Here is a 16,244-nt window from a genome sequence, read left to right on the forward strand (position 1 = left end):
TCATTTGGATTTCCATTTGAAAAGAGAACAAGTTTTGCATAGCCTTGTATTTAGGCTGTCAAATGGTGTGTTAACTGACAAATAGCATATACAGAATTAGATGCAATAGATCACTTCTCTTCTTAGTTCAATCCCAATGTTCATTGTTTTTTTCACGAGCATAATTTCTGCCACGGCATGCAACAATAATCTGAAAAATGGCAATAAAACTTCTCAAATATTAATCAACTTCATCTTTTGGATTGTCAAGGTTCAAAGTGCTTCTTGGTTCGTAATTTAGAATTTTAACTTATCACAGTTTACAAGAGAATAATTAGCTACCTCCTTGTAAGTAGACTAACTCGTTTATAAGAAATGCCCCTTGTATTATCTACAATCAATTCAACAAGTATTACTTCACATTTTCTCTTTCCATACGGTATCAGAGTCTTACTTATTTTTATAATTGTACTAGTCTCGACTCTTGGGTTGACTATTTCAATGCCATCACTCATTATTTCGATGATCTAGGGTCACGGTCTAGTGTTACGGTCTTTTCACGTCAAGAGAATATTGTGTAGAATACTCTCCACTTAATTGTAGAATAATCACTACTATTTTAAATTTTGCATAGAAAATGTACTAACTTTCTTGCAGGGGCGGATCTACCTTGTCGGACCGGGGTGGCACGCCACCCGCATGCTTCGACAAAAATTCTTAATATATATGTTGATATCTATGGAAAGTAAGCTATATATATATAAAGTGGCACCCGGATTACACAAACAGCAAGCGGGTGCCATGGTTTTGACTTGATTTTGAAGTCTGTAATCTACTGCATGGTTCTGGGTTCAATTTGCTGCAGTAGCAAATTTTACGTTTCTTTGTTTTAAGATCTTTTTCCTACTTATTAACCCTAGATTTCCCTCTTTTTTCTTCCGGTTGTTTGCTACTAAATCCCTCTATATTCTTTCTTTGTTTAAATTTCTATACATTAGTATTCATTTTGCTCCCTACAATTATATCTTATTTCATAAGCAATTTCTTTTGATACGTAATTTTAAAATTCTAATTAATATATAGTTTCTCTCTTTCTAGTGATACAACATTAATTTATATATTGGAGTATAATTTTACAGTATCATTTGTTGGATTTTGAAAAAAATATCCTGATTAAGAGAGGTTTTAAATTGATTTTCATAGATTGATAACTTTAAAATTTTGCCTTTGAAAATAATTCTCATATGACTCAACAATTAAATTGAAAAATTAACCCAAGCATAATGATTAATTAATCAAATCAAACATTATATAAGCTACTCTTTAAGAAAAATTTCTAATTGCATGCGTACTTTCATGGATAATATCTTTTCGTACTTTTATCTGGAAAATAGTAAATCAAGCGTAAAAAAATTGAACTAAAATTGAACTTATTTGCATTTTTTAAATAAAAGACGTAACTGGATTAACCAAAAATTAACTGAATCATCCATTCTTCCTATTCGGTCTTTCTGGCTACTATATATATAGTGGCACCCGCAACCTTCAAATGTTGGATCCGCCTCTGCTTTCTTGTGAGTAGACAAAACTTTTATGTAAAGAGCTTCTCTCTTGAATTGAATACTCCCACCTTTTCTTTTCTTTTTTCATACAAAATTTTTATACAAAAAAGTAGTTTTTTTTAAATATATAAGCTATTGAATCCCCTTAACACATGGGAAAGCTTCGGGGTGTAGCATTTTTTTTTTTTGGGGGGGGGGGGGGTCCCTTTTGATGGTTCCTCGTTCCACCACAGTTAACACAACATTATTGACCTAATAAACTAGTAATTGATTAGAAACTAAAAGCTACACCTTTGCATATAAATCAAAGTTTAAATTGGCTTTTGAACTTGATAGACATGCTTTGTACTTCATATATTACATTTGATTTCAGTTTTTTTTTCAATAATTTTTTTTTCTATAATTGTTTTTTCTTCACTGCACCTTTCTTTACTAGAACCCATCCTTTAAATGCACATTTGCGCTTTACACTTAAAGCCCCGATGTACCTTGTGTCTTTTTCAATGCCTTTTCGCGCGTTTTCACCTTTGACAACACTGATTGGGACAACCTCTGATCCCTCAGAAGAGGATTGATTATCTTGTGCTGTCTTGTCCTTAGGGATATCTTTAATTTCTCTGTTCTCTTCTTCGAATCCTTGCTTGAACCTGTTATAGTTTGTAAGCTCACTATTCTCAAATGAGCGTTCACCCAATACCTGGACCAGATCTTCTTGATGAAGGACCTCCTTTTCAAGTAGCAATTCTGCAATCTGAGCTACATGTTCTCTGTGTTCCTCTATAAGCTGTAGGGTACGATCATATGCTTTGGCGACCCATTCTCTAACTTCATCGTCAATAATTGCTGCAGTCTTGCTACTGTAGGGCTTTGATGTCTCAAATGTATCATCTCTTAGCGGAAAAGAAAGAAGACCAACCTTGTCACTGAAACCATAGACAGCTACCTGAGCATATGTCATCTTGGTTACTTTCTCCAAATCATCTTGAGCTCCAGTTGAGATCTTTCCAATCAAAACCTACTCAAAAATTAAAATCCATATCAACATTGAAAAGATCTGATTTAGTGGAAGAAAAAAAGGTAGAAAATTCGGAAAAGGAATAGGTAGAAAAAGCAAGTTGCTATAAAGATTTAAAGAGATTGCATTTTCAATAAGGTACGTAGTGACTAATCTTGTCCAACAACGAAGTATTATATGTGACGTTTTTTAGGTTATTGATTCTATGAATATCCAGAGTTGTCATATTAAGGCCTACTACTTCATTGAGCAGCTTTCTATGAGGTTGAAAAGCAGAAAATTGAATATGCCCAAACTCATTAGGAATAGTTTAGGATGTATGCATTTAGGCATGTTACTGTGTAAAAGTTGGTGGCATGACACAGTCTTTTTGCGTCTAAGAAACTTCATTCATATTATGACAGCAAAAAGGGTACCTAAAATGACATGCAACAAACCAGTTTGATGACTATAAAATATTCTAGCAGAACTGTAACACAAGTAATTCATGTCACAAAGGATTCACCTTCTAGAGGATAACTATTTCGTTAAGTGAAGGGGCAAGAAGATTATAAAAAAAATGGTAATTTCCTAAAGAGAAGTCACAGGAGTCATTTCTTGAAGTACGACGCGGGGCTTGTCCGAGACCATATAAAGAGACAACAGCCTATTTTTTCAACCTATGTGGGACGTTCTAACAGTCTTTGGCAGGAATGGTTTGCATATGCATCCAGCACGATGAGATGTTTCCAAAAGATTAACTGATAATGATGTAGGGAAAACATGTGAAAACAAGGAGACAGTTGATAAATATACCTGCTCAGCAGCTCGGCCACCAAGAGTCATGCATGTCATATCAAATAGCTGCTCCTTAGTCATTAAAAGATTTTCATTGGGAACATATTGAGCAAATCCTAATGCTGCTGTTCCACGAGGAATAATTGTCACTTTAAGTAATGGTTCTGCATGTTCCAAGAACCAACCAGCAACAGCATGGCCGGATTCATGATACGCAATTGTCCTCCTTTCCAGTTTGCTTATGACCTGCAGAATGCACAAAGGTAGCTTTGCATAAGTATATCGTGTTGTCCAAAAATAACTTTTTTGCCATTTACAAGTTCTTACTAGAACCTACTGGACTGCAATTCATAACAGCATCTTAAGAAAAAGAGTGAGGAGATTGGATACCTTGTTCTTCTTCTCTAGACCCCCAATCACCCTGTCTATTGCTGCCTCGAAATGATGCATTTTGATTGTGGTACTCTCACTCCTAGCAGCAAACAAAGCAGCTTCATTACAAACATTCGCAATGTCTGCTCCAGCAAATCCTGGTGTTAGAGCAGCAAACCTCTGTGAATAGAACGCTGCCTCCTGGTCAAGTTTCAACTTGTTCAGATAGATTCTGAAAATCTGTTCACGACCTTTTATGTCTGGCTTGTCAATGGTAATCTGGCGATCAAAACGACCAGGCCTTAACAAGGCTTTGTCTAATATATCAAGTCTATTTGTGCCAGCGAGTACAACTACACCAGATGTGGTTGCAAATCCGTCCATTTCTACAAGCAGTTGGTTTAAAGTACCCTCACGTTCATCGTTTCCTCCAGAATAGCGTCCCTTCCCTCTTGTTCCACCCACTGCATCGATCTCGTCGATGAAAATTATACTAGGTGCACAACGTCTTGCCTCCCGAAATAAGCTCCTAACTCTAGCTGGACCAACACCAACAAACATCTGCACAAATTCTGACCCAGAAATCGAGAGAAAAGGTACGCCAGCTTCTCCAGCTGTAGCTTTAGCTAAAAGTGTCTTTCCAGTCCCAGGAGGACCAACTAGAAGAGCACCCTTAGGAATTTTGGCTCCTAGCTCCTCGTATTTTTTGGGATTCTTAAGGAAGTGGACGAAGTCCATAATTTCTTGCTTAGCCTCGTCACATCCAGCCACATCCTTGAAGAAGACCTGTACCATAAAAGTGCCAGTTGACTTTAGTTTCCAACTAATCAGGAAAAAACAAATTCTCAGTGAAAAGACTGCTGTTTTTTGAAGCTGTCCAATAATGGGAACTAATTCTCACCTTATTCTTTGCATTTTTGTCCATCTTTGTGAAATGCGCTTTACCAATATTAAGTATTCCACGAGCACCTCCAAAATCCATATAATAAAGGATAGCTAGAAGCAACAGGGTTAAACCACACTTCATCAGTTCTGGGAACCAATCCAACTCATTAACATATACCACAGAGACAAAATTATTAGAGTCTATTCCCCAGGCTTCTTGTGCTTCCTTCAGCTTCTGCTCAAATGACTCAACACTCCCAATGTTAAAAGAGTATTTGTGGTTGCTAATGTTTCTATTACCATTTGTACCACTTGTAGGACCTTGAACGGTGTCATCATCAGTTTGATTATTACCAGGTGAAGAACTCCTTACATAAACTCTGGCTACATCTTTGTTAGCAACGACAATTCGATCAACAAGACCAGGTTCAAGTAGCTTGTTTTTAAACTCTTGGAAGCTAATCTGAAAATTTACGTAAAGTGAAGTGACCATGAAAAGAGAAAATACAACCATCTAATGAAAATAAGACAAACACTGCCCTCCCAGAAAATAAAATCCTGCTAAGTCACCAGTCACAAATGAAAAGATTTAATATATACAGAATTTTTGTTGCTTCGTTAATTTCATACATGCACTGTAAAACCTTTTTTTTTTATAAGGAACATGCAGTGTAAAACCTTGAAAGAAGTTCTTCATCATAATCCACTTTATAATATTTTTACTTTTATAAATATTAATATACACAAATAATTTAAGAAGAATAAGTTCGAATTGGCAATGTATAACAGAGATGCAAGGGTCACATGGTTGAATGACATAGCATGAGTACTTAAGTTTTATTTAATGTTATTTGTTTTGTTTTTTTCCGATAACTGCGGTGTATGGGCTAGCTTGCGCGGGCTTCGACTAATTCCACCGAATATCTGCCACCTCCCACCACCAACAGGTACGAGATAACTCTGTCCACCAAGGCTTGGACAAATTGGAAGAAATCAACTAGTATTTGACATTTGGTTTTAAATTATTGTTATTTCAATAACATCTAAATGAAGTTGATTTCATCTCAAAAACCAAGTCCAAATCCGATTCTTCAAAAGCAAACTAACAATTTCATTCATAAAAGTTTACAAAAACCTAATTTTCCAAATCAAACCCTATATTGAAACATCCTCTACCCCAGTGTCCTCATTTACTGGTAGACATACAGTTAATTGGTCTTTCATTTCCATTTCATCCACTAGGCAAATCCACGATTAGATGAAAATTGGTCATAACATTTTATCAAATAGATTACATTCCAGTCTACATTGGTCTCACACTCCTTAATTAAGGCACTAAACTCATCCTCTAATATAAGAAAAAAGAGCTGAAACAATGAGAGTTAGAACTGTACAACAAACTGTTGGGTAGAACTAACCTCCTCCGGTTCGAGATAAATCAGAAGTAATATTGATGACAAAGCAAAGCCAACAAATAACAAAAAGAGTATAAGTTGATATTTCTTCATGGAGTTCACCTGGGCCTCCTTGCTCAGTTACACATTCCTCTGCCAAAGATTAAACCAAAGAACAAGTTTTCAGTTTTCAGCATAGATAACCCAAGGGAACAAAACATACAAATAAAAAGGAAAAAAAAGAATTTAGAGATCATGTCAGGTGTTGCGATTCACTTATTTCAAACTCCACCAAATCAATCAACTAAGCCTCAATCCCATACTAATTGGGGTTCGCTATAAATGCTTTGTAATTGTTCTACTTTTGAGCTTCATGTTTTAAACTCATAAAAAGTGTCTAATATAACCTTTGAAGGATTCAAAAGCATATGCTTTCACATATAAAGGTTTTCACGCTGACAAAGTTGTAATTCGTGGTTCTCTCAAGTAGTTTACGATCACTTTTACACAGTGTTAAGACATAGGAGGTGACACAATTCAAGTTTTTTTTTTTTTTGAATTGGTAACTTTTGTATATATTAATAACATCAGTACATAGGTTGCACTGAAAACCAAATTTACATGAAGAGGATAAGGAGATGTTCTGATTTGAGACCTAGCAAGATCCTAGTATGTCTATGATTGTCAATGTATCTTTTGTGTAAATCTGTTTACACCAAAAACAAAAAAGAAGAATACAATTGAGTTTGATCTTCTGTACTGGATTGCTTCTATCTTCAAAACATCTAGCGTTCCTTTCCCTCCAAACTGTCCACCAGATACAAGCCGGGACAGTCCTCCATCTATCTCTACTAGTTGCTTCAGCTCCAGCTTCTTCCCAGCTATAAAGGACATCTTTAAGCCTGTATGGCATTGACCATGAAATGCCCCTAAGACTAATAAAGATTTTCCATAGTTGGTCTGTAATCTTGCAATGTAGAAATAAATGGCTAACAGTTTCAACATTTTTCCCACATAGAAAACATCTTGAACACAGAAAAATTCCCCTTTTTATGAGATTATCCTGGGTTAATACAGCCTCCTTTGCTAGTAGCCAAGAGAAGCATGCTACCTTGTATGGAATCTCCATATATGTTTCCATGGCCATGCGTCTACTTGTTGATTATTATGATTCAAAATCTTATATGCATCCTTCACCTGATAAAACCCTCCGTTGTGCCTCTGCCACCAAAGTGAATCAAACCCTTCCTGTAAACCTTTAAATGCTTCCAACTCTTTGTAAAGGTGAGTTAATCTTGTTATCTCCCAGTCATTGAGAGAGATTTCTCATCCTTGATGACTCCTCATATCAGCTACTGTCCTATGCTGGTTTTGTGCCAATCCAAACATATCGGGGTATCTTTCCTTTAAGCTTCCGTGTCCCAATCAGTTATCATTCCAGAATGATGTGTTCCTTCCGTTGTTCACTCTTATGGAAGGGTGATTCTTCATTATAGGCCAAAGTTCTCGGATGGATTTCCACACACTTACTCCATATGATGTTCTGACTTTTTTTGACACCCAGTTATTTTCCTCACCGTACTTAGCTTTGATCACTTTGCTCCATAAAGATTGGGGTTCTTGAGAGTACTTCGATAACCATTTCATTCTAAGAGCCTTGCTTTGATTCTTCAAATTCCTAATTCCTAAACCACCTTGTTTTTTAGCCATTTCATTCAAGTTCACATTGTCAAAATCTACTGCTAACTATTTCAATTTGGGAACTCTTAGCAGAAAAGCAAAAGCAGCATATAGCAGAATACCCAATATCTCAACCAGCTTAGAGAAAAGAGGCAATTCGAATCCCCATCCTTCTAATTTCCTCCGTCTACTTTCTACACGCCACGCACAAGAAATGCACACTCAAATCATGCCCCACTTTTTGATATCCATCACCATTCATAGATAAAATATCCTCATCTTCCTCATTTGTGGAATACCATAAAATGGTTTAGATCTTTACAGCCCCATCCCACTTTGTAGACTTAACCACAATTCATGGATAAGTATCCTCATCTTCCTAATATTCCAGAATTGTATAAATGATTTTAGACCTCCCAAACTATCTCTAATCAATTTCTTACTAGTTTTGCGCAAAGTTCCACAACCGATCTCTTCAAACTACATCTACACATTCTTTTTTTAATAAGCAAAGAACATCTCGACATTATCTGTAATAATACAAAGCTTATATAAATATATGTACATTTTGATATGATATCCAACGTTTTTAAATATCATATCTACTATCAAGCACACTTCTGTTAGCTCATTTCAAATCATTTTACTCCACCATATGATCTCTAACATCAAATGTAACTGATCAATGACAATCACACAGGATAATTAATTAATTTCTAAAATGGTTATCCAACTTAGGATTTTTTCTTACAAAAGTCGCTAAACTAATTTAGTCACTTTGAAATCACAAAACTTGTGGCTGCTCACTCCAAAATTAAATTTGGCCGAAAATCCATGGAGCAACATTAAAGCTTTCTCCGTGTGACCTATAGATCAGGGGTTCAAGCCGTGAAAGCAGCCACTAATGCTTGCATTAGGATAGACGGTCTACATCACACCCTTGTGGTGCGGCCTTCCCCGGATCTTGCGATGCTTTGTGCACGGGCTGCCCTTTTTTAAAAATCCATTAAATCTTTACCAAAAAGCCAGTAGGCATGCCAAATTAGCTAAAAATACCAATGTGGATTTCCAAAGCAACTAGAACCAAATATTTAGTTATTTACCCAGTCAAAAACTAAAAAAATAAAAACTACTCCAACCCGTTTTTAAACACAAACCCAGATACATTTTGGCTATAGAAGATGCCAAATTTAAGAGATAATGTTGCCTAGTGAGATTATTGATGATCTTGCCTTGCCTGCACGGAGCTGCTGGAATCTTTTTGAAAAAATTCAACTTCTGGACAAGATGATGTTTAAGCTTAGAGATTAAGGTAACAGATTTATTATATATTCATAATTTCAGCGTATGCTTGACTTGCTAGAAAACTACTGTAACTATAGGTTAAAGATGCAAAGTAGCTCGTTATATTATGTTAAAACCTAATCTCATATTCACCATTATTTAGCTGAGAATTTGATGCACTTACCTGTAAATGTTTGCAGAAATGGCGATATGAACGGATTAATGGAGAATTTGGCGGGGCAGAAAGACTATCCAATTTGGCATATTTTGCTCTAGTTCTTGTGTTTTATGTGTTTGATTTGATTTGATTGGCTACTCGAAAAGTCACGTAGTCAATTTATTTTTTAAGTATAGGGATTTTAAAATAATTTGTCAAGACATTCCATACACTTACGTGATACTAATTTTTTTAAGAAGTTTCAAAAAATAAAATTTTAAATAATTTAAAAATATTTTAACTTGAAATTTTCACTTTACTTTAAGTGACAAGTCTTTATTGTCACGCAATTATTATGACATGCTTAATATCATAACATCTTGTTTGGAGAGTTATTACCTATTGTATTGTATCGTATTATTATTTTACATACAATGTATGTTTTGATTGTTACTTAAATTTTATTGTATTGTATCGCTAAATCCGTCGTTACATAAAGATAAAAAGTGTCACTTTATGTGGAACGATTGATTTGGTATGATCGAGTCGTTTTTTTTTCCTCGTTTCGCCCTTCAAATAATCATATTTTTTCTTTTACACTATCTTTTTATATAATAATTCTACTTTGTACCTTACTTTTTCTTTATAATATTGCAAGTCTATTCTTTTTATTGTTGGTACATGACATCATGAAACGACGACAAATAATACAATCTATCCAAACATTATATATATCAAAATAATACATTACAATACAATACAATACAATATAATACAATACAATATGATACATGTCACACCTCCTTTTTCCGCGCCCGCGAGGGTTCGTGGGAGTTTTTCCAATTAAAGGACAATCGAAGCGGGATTTATTTATGTATTTCAGAGTCGCCACTTGGGAGATTTAAGGTGTCCCAAGTCACCAATTTTAATCCCGAATCGAGGAAAAGAATGACTCTGTTTAACAGTCTGCGCACCAAAAATCCGGATAAGGAATTCTGTTAACCCGGGAGAAGGTGTTAGGCATTCCCGAATTCCGTGGTTCTAGCACGGTCGCTCAACTGTCATATTCGGCTTATTTATCTGATTTTAATACAAATATGAACTTATGTGCAAATTTTATCTTTTTACCGCTTTTATTATTTTTTAATTATTTTTACAAGAATGTGAACATTGTTTAAAAACATGTCTTTGGATTTCGTCACATAAAATGCACCCGCGATCCGGAACGTATTTTTATTCAATGTTTTGGGATTTGGATTTGGGTCGCATAAATGCGCACCCGTGTTTAAGAATGTATTATTATTAAAATCATGCCTAAAGCGATTAACGTGTTATTATTTATGGGTAAGACTGTGGAATTCACTAAACAATCCATCCCGAATTCTAAATACTCAATTAAACATTTATTGAGGGCCCCGCAGTTAGTGCATTTTATTGGGCGAGGCTCATCTCATTTTATTTTTAAAAGGACAGTCCTAAAATGCCTACATTTTTTATTGAAATTTGTCTCTACAAAATAAAGGAGAAATATCTTAATTTATTTACATGTTATTACCTAGTTACATTATACTAGGCATGTTCTCAGTTTGTCAAATTAAAAAAAAATAGCAATTCTAATTTTAATCCTAGACCATTTACATGCTGAAATTAACCAATATTATTTAACTAAACAATATTTCTACCAACTTCCTACTAGATGGCCTATTCGTTTGATTTTTGACTCGACGGAATTACTGCACCATTTATTTATTTTCAGGCAATAGATGTAGATGGTTCATTTGTTAAGCTATCGTCGAATGTTCCACTATATGTATTAAATATCTACATGATTCTGATTTTTGCAAGTTAAATAATTTATACATACAAATAAAATTCAGAATATAATTAAATATAATTCAGAATTTCAACTCTTCATTTTTTTCGTATTCATGCTTCATATTTCGGATTAAAATAACCAGCGTGTCAGTTGTGTACCTGATATTGGAAGCAAAAGAAAATGAAGATGAGAATTGACAGCAGTAATAACAATACAGCACAGCAGCAACAATCCAGCCACAGTAACAACCCAGGAACAGAGTTTGCAAACCGATGGAGTATTAATCCCAAAACAAAAAAAATCTTCAAGCTTTGATGACACAACAATTAATTCTGATTTCAAACAATGAAAGAAAACAGAATATTTTTTTTTTAGTTTTTTTTTTATATTTGAAAGCTTAAATATTTTTCGGAATTTTCTATCTCTTAAATGTTCAGCCCTTTTCTCTCTCTTATTTTCAGATTTGTTTCTCTCTCCCGTTTTTTTCCTGTCTGTGTATTTCTCTTGTCCTCCCTTTTTATTCTGATTTCAAGACTTCTTATAACCCCTCTCATAAAATCTTTCCATTAATTAAAATCAACCCATTTTCTCTACCAAACCCATTATCTTCCCACTCATTCCCATTACATTAAATAACATATCACACCACCCCATTTCATTTTGTCCCCCATGCTTTATTTAAAATAATGCAAGATTCCCCTTTAAATTAAATCTTGTCCCCCCTTTATATTAAATAATCATATCACAACCCACCCCATTTCATTTTGTCCCCCATGCTTCAAATAAACAATTACAAAATGTACAATTCCTAAACTACCCCTTCCGACCTTACTGAAATTACCAAACTACCCCTGAACGTATTACAAATTTACCAAACTACCCATCAGCTATAACACATCAATTAATCAAACTTAACCAAAATATAGACAATATGATCAATTTCTAACAATGTTCAAACAACAATATGAACACGGATGAACATCATAACAACAATATCACATGAACACGATTTTAACAACATTTCAACAACAAATCACATGAACACAAATTGAACAACAAAGAACAACTAAAATTTGATTGAACAATATTTTAGCAACAAACAATCCTATTTTCGGATTCAACACCAACAACAAACAAAGTATGAAGATTTCTAAATTCAATCATATTGAACTTAAAATCAACTCTAACAACATTACAACAAACAATTCTTATATTAAACTTAAAACAAGATTATGAGACAAATTCAAGAAATAATCATAAATGATAAACAAGAAATCAAACTATACAAAATTCGGATTCAAGATCATCCAAACAAAGTATGAACATGAATGAATCTATTTTAACACAACAAACATGACGGATTAAACGATTAAATCAATATATTCCTTTAACACAACTAAATTCTTTAAACAAATAACAAGATCGACGAAGAAACAATTATGAACTTAAACTTGAACTTAACAATACTAACAATTTCTAACAATACATAAACACATGAAACAAATTGAAGAAATAGTTAATTAAATTTCAATTTGAATCTAACAAACAACAAACTAACAAATATTCACTTAAACAATAATACAAACATGAAATGAATATGAAAACAACTAATTAAACTTCTATTTTGAAATCTGAAAATTAATTTTAACAAAGCACATGAACATGAACAAACTAGAAAAAATGATTTCAACGATAAACAACGAACAAAACAAGAATCAAATATTTAACGATTTTAACTTTTAGAAATATAAAAACGAAATATGGACAAAATAAAACTCAAAAACAACTAACCGGAGATGAATCAACGAAGAACTTTGATTGTAAACAAATCTGTCCGAGCCTCGACCAAAGCTCGAACAAATGACGACGAAGACGAAGAGAAGATGAAGCAGCCCGTAGCTACTGCCGCGACGAGCAGCAGCAGCAGTCCGTCCAACACCTGCTGCGACGAGCAGCAGCAGCACAACGTCAAGACAGCAGCAACGACGGCGACAGGCAGCAGCACATCGCGGACAGGCAGCAGCACATCGCGGACAGCCATGGACGACGACATGGTCGACGTCGAAGCTCGTCCATGGCTGTGTTCGTTTGGCTGTTTGGTTGAGACAGAAGCAGCAGCAGCTGGTCGACCATGGCAGCAGAAACGGCGAGGAGGATGACGGGAAGACGACGCACCGGCAGAAGCAGCGGGGAGCAGAAACGGGCAGCAGTGCACACAACGGAGGTTTGACGAAGAAGATGAAGCAACGGAGAAACCATGGACGACGTCGACGGAAAAGATGAAGACGTGAAGATGGAGGGGAATCCATGGTTGGGGTGTAAGGGGGGCAGCCATGGTTGTGTTTTTTTAGCTTGGGGAAGATGATGAAAAGAGAGAAAGAGAAGAAAGGGGGGGGGGCGGATTGGTTAGGTCTTTTTAGGGTTTTTTTCTCTTTTTTTTTGTGTTGTTTGTAAGATAATAGGATGTTGTGTTATGGACTGGGTCGACCCAGTTCGAAATGGACTGGGTCGTAGGGAAGATTGGGCCATTTTTTTGGGCCTATGGCTTGAAATCGAAGAAGAGGCCCAATTCCGACTTTCTTTATATTTTCGCTCTCTTTTCTTCTTTTATTTCTCTAAAACTAAATTATAAAAATACTTAAACTATTATTAAGAACTAAATTAAGTTATAAAAGCGCAAATTAACTCTCAATAACAATTAACGCACAATTAAGTATTAATTAAGCATAAAATTGTATATTTGGACATTAAATGCTAAAAATGCAAACGATGCCTATTTTTGTAATTTTTAATTTTTGTAAAACAAATTTAATCACTAACAATTGTAGAATTAAATCCTATATGCAAAATGCGACATATTTTTGTATTTTTTATTAATTTAGCAAATAAACATGCACAGACAAATACAAATAATTATTCAAAATATCACAAAATTGCACATCAAAGAAAAATCATTTTATTTTTGAATTTTTTGGGAGTAATTCTCATATAGGGCAAAAATCACGTGCTTACAGCTGCCCCTCTTTGCCCGAAGACACGAAGGGTTTTCGTGCAAAGATAAAGCGAGCGATTTTTGCCCATCCGAGTACTCCGTGTGAAGCATTTTTTGAAAAAGATTTGACCGAACCTTTGCTTCAAAGGTTTCCTACATATCCTGGGCTAAACAGGAATCAGGTCAATGTAGTTCGGGAAATTTTGGTAGCTGGGACTACCGTGGGACTGCATTGTTACTGTTGTTGCATGCTATTACCACTGCTTACCGATCTCCTTGTTACACCATGCTTAAAAGAAAACAAGAAGCTAGGCTAGAGTACAATTTGTTTTTGTTGCCTTGCTTCCTTGTCTGCTTGCATTTCTTCCGGTGCTTTTCTTCTTTTGACACATGTACTTGAGTTTGTACTGTGACCTCTTGTTGCAACCTTCTGTTTCCTGGTGTCGGGGAATTTTATTGTTTCCTGCTGGGGATTCCTATTGTAACCCTCTGTTTTATTGTCCTCTGACTTGATCTTGAAATGTATGCCTCTGTTCTATGGGCGGGCTCCCAACTTCAATACTTGAAATTAAAGACTGAAATGTATGCCTCTGTTATCTGGGCGGGCTCCCAACTTCAACTCTTGAAATGTAAAGACTGAAATGTATGCCTCTGTTATCTGGGCGGGCTCCCAACTTCAATGCTTGAAATGTAAAGACTGAAATGTATGCCTTCTGTTATCTGGGCGGGCTCCTAACTTCAATGCTTGAAATGTAAAGACTGAATGTATGCCTCTGTTCTATTGGTGGGCTCCCAATTTCAACAACTGAAATGTAAAGACTGAAATGTATGCCTCTGTTATCTGGGCGGGCTCCCCACATCAACAACAACTTTTAAAAATAAGCGCCATTCCTCTCTTCAGGCGGGCTCCTGACTTCAACAACAACTTTGAAAATAAATCGCCATTCCTCTCTTCAGGCGGGCTCCTGACTTCAAACAATACATCGCCATTCCTTTCTTTAGGTTGGCAAGATTTCAACAACTTTTAAAAACGCCTTTCCTCTCTTCAGGCGGGCTCCTGACGTCAAACTTGAAAAGTATGTCTCTGTTCTCCAGGCGGACTCCTGATTTCAACAACAACTTAGGAGGAAATGCCTCTCCTATGGGTAAAATAAACTTAGGAGGAAATGCCTCTCCTTTGGGTAAGACTAAACTTAGGAGGAAATGCATCTCCTATGGGGTGAAACTAAAAGAAACTTAGGAGGAAATGCATCTCCTATGGGTAAAACTAAAACAAACTTAGGAGGAAATGCATCTCCTATGGGTAAAAACAAACTTAGGAGGAAATGCATCTCCTATGGGTGAAACTAAAACAAACTTAGGAGGAAATGCATCTCCTATGGGTAAAAACTAAACTTAGGAGGAAATGCATCTCCTATGGGGTAAAAGTAAACTTAGGAGGAAATGCATCTCCTATGGGTGAAACTAGACTTAGGAGGAAATGCCTCTCCTATGCGTGAACCATTTCCTTCTTCCTGAATTATTTACTTACCTGTGTTGTCTTCCCTCGAAACTGCTGGGGATTATTTTGCTGGGGATGACTTTTCCTTTTCTTCCTTACCCACTCTGGGTTGCCCGAAACTCTGTCGAGGATGCTTCTACATCTCGATGATCTACTGGGGATAACACTGTTGTGGATAACTCTGCTGAGTAAATATGTTATCTTACTCCTTCCAAAATTACTTCCTTTTGAGTAGGATGTTTCATTCCTCTGCAAACTACTTCCCCCTTTTTCTTTCTTTTTTCGTTTTTTTTTTTTTGAAATGAAAAGACTGAATGTATTCCTCTGTTATATGGGCAGGTTCCCAACTTCAACCAACAAATCACCATTCTATTTTTCAGGGGGGGCTCCTGATTACTTAAAATTTGAATTGTATTCCCTTATTCTCCAGGTGGGCTCCTGATTGCTGATACTTCCATTGTATTCCCTTATTCTCCAGGTGGGCTCCTGATTGCTGATACTTCAACTGCTCTTCCTTGTTCTCCAATTGGACGCCTGATTGCTAATACTCCAACTGCTCTTCCTTGTTTTCCAGGTGGACGCCTGATTGCTAATACTCCAACTGCTCTTCCTTGTTCTCCAGGTGGGCGCCTGATTGTTGGGGATAATACTACTGGGGAAGTCTCCTTTCTTCCCCTCCTTCAAATTCAATTTTTTTTACACTGCTGGGGATAAAAGTGTTATCTTCTCGGGATAACGTTGTTGAGGATAACGCTGCTGGGGAATTTTATCCCTTCAAGTCGATGATTCATTCTTCTGGAAGCTGATCGGGATGATAATGTCTTTTTGCT

At 35.8% G+C, this 16,244-nt stretch overlaps 1 protein-coding gene across 2 annotated transcripts; it reads right to left on the reverse strand.

The window, feature by feature from the left end:
- Window positions 1-1,833: 1,833 nt before the first annotated feature.
- Window positions 1,834-9,258, reverse strand: LOC104250077 (ATP-dependent zinc metalloprotease FTSH 8, mitochondrial-like). 2 transcript variants are annotated; one of them, XM_009806621.2, is made up of 6 exons: window positions 9,133-9,258; window positions 6,009-6,137; window positions 4,607-5,053; window positions 3,724-4,491; window positions 3,352-3,579; window positions 1,834-2,556 (listed from the first exon to the last, which is right to left on the reverse strand). In XM_009806621.2, the coding sequence occupies exons 2-6, from the start codon at window positions 6,096-6,098 to the stop codon at window positions 1,939-1,941; spliced, it is 2,151 nt and encodes a 716-aa protein (XP_009804923.1). In that variant the 5' UTR covers window positions 6,099-6,137; window positions 9,133-9,258; the 3' UTR covers window positions 1,834-1,938. The 2 variants fall into 2 exon arrangements, with proteins under 2 accessions (XP_009804923.1, XP_009804924.1); XM_009806622.2 differs by lacking the exon at window positions 9,133-9,258 and adding an exon at window positions 8,897-8,977.
- Between the last annotated feature and the right edge of the window lie 6,986 nt (window positions 9,259-16,244).

The sequence above is a fragment of the Nicotiana sylvestris genome, chromosome 12 (assembly GCF_000393655.2).
Source record: "Nicotiana sylvestris chromosome 12, ASM39365v2, whole genome shotgun sequence".
Taxonomy (NCBI): domain Eukaryota; kingdom Viridiplantae; phylum Streptophyta; class Magnoliopsida; order Solanales; family Solanaceae; genus Nicotiana; species Nicotiana sylvestris.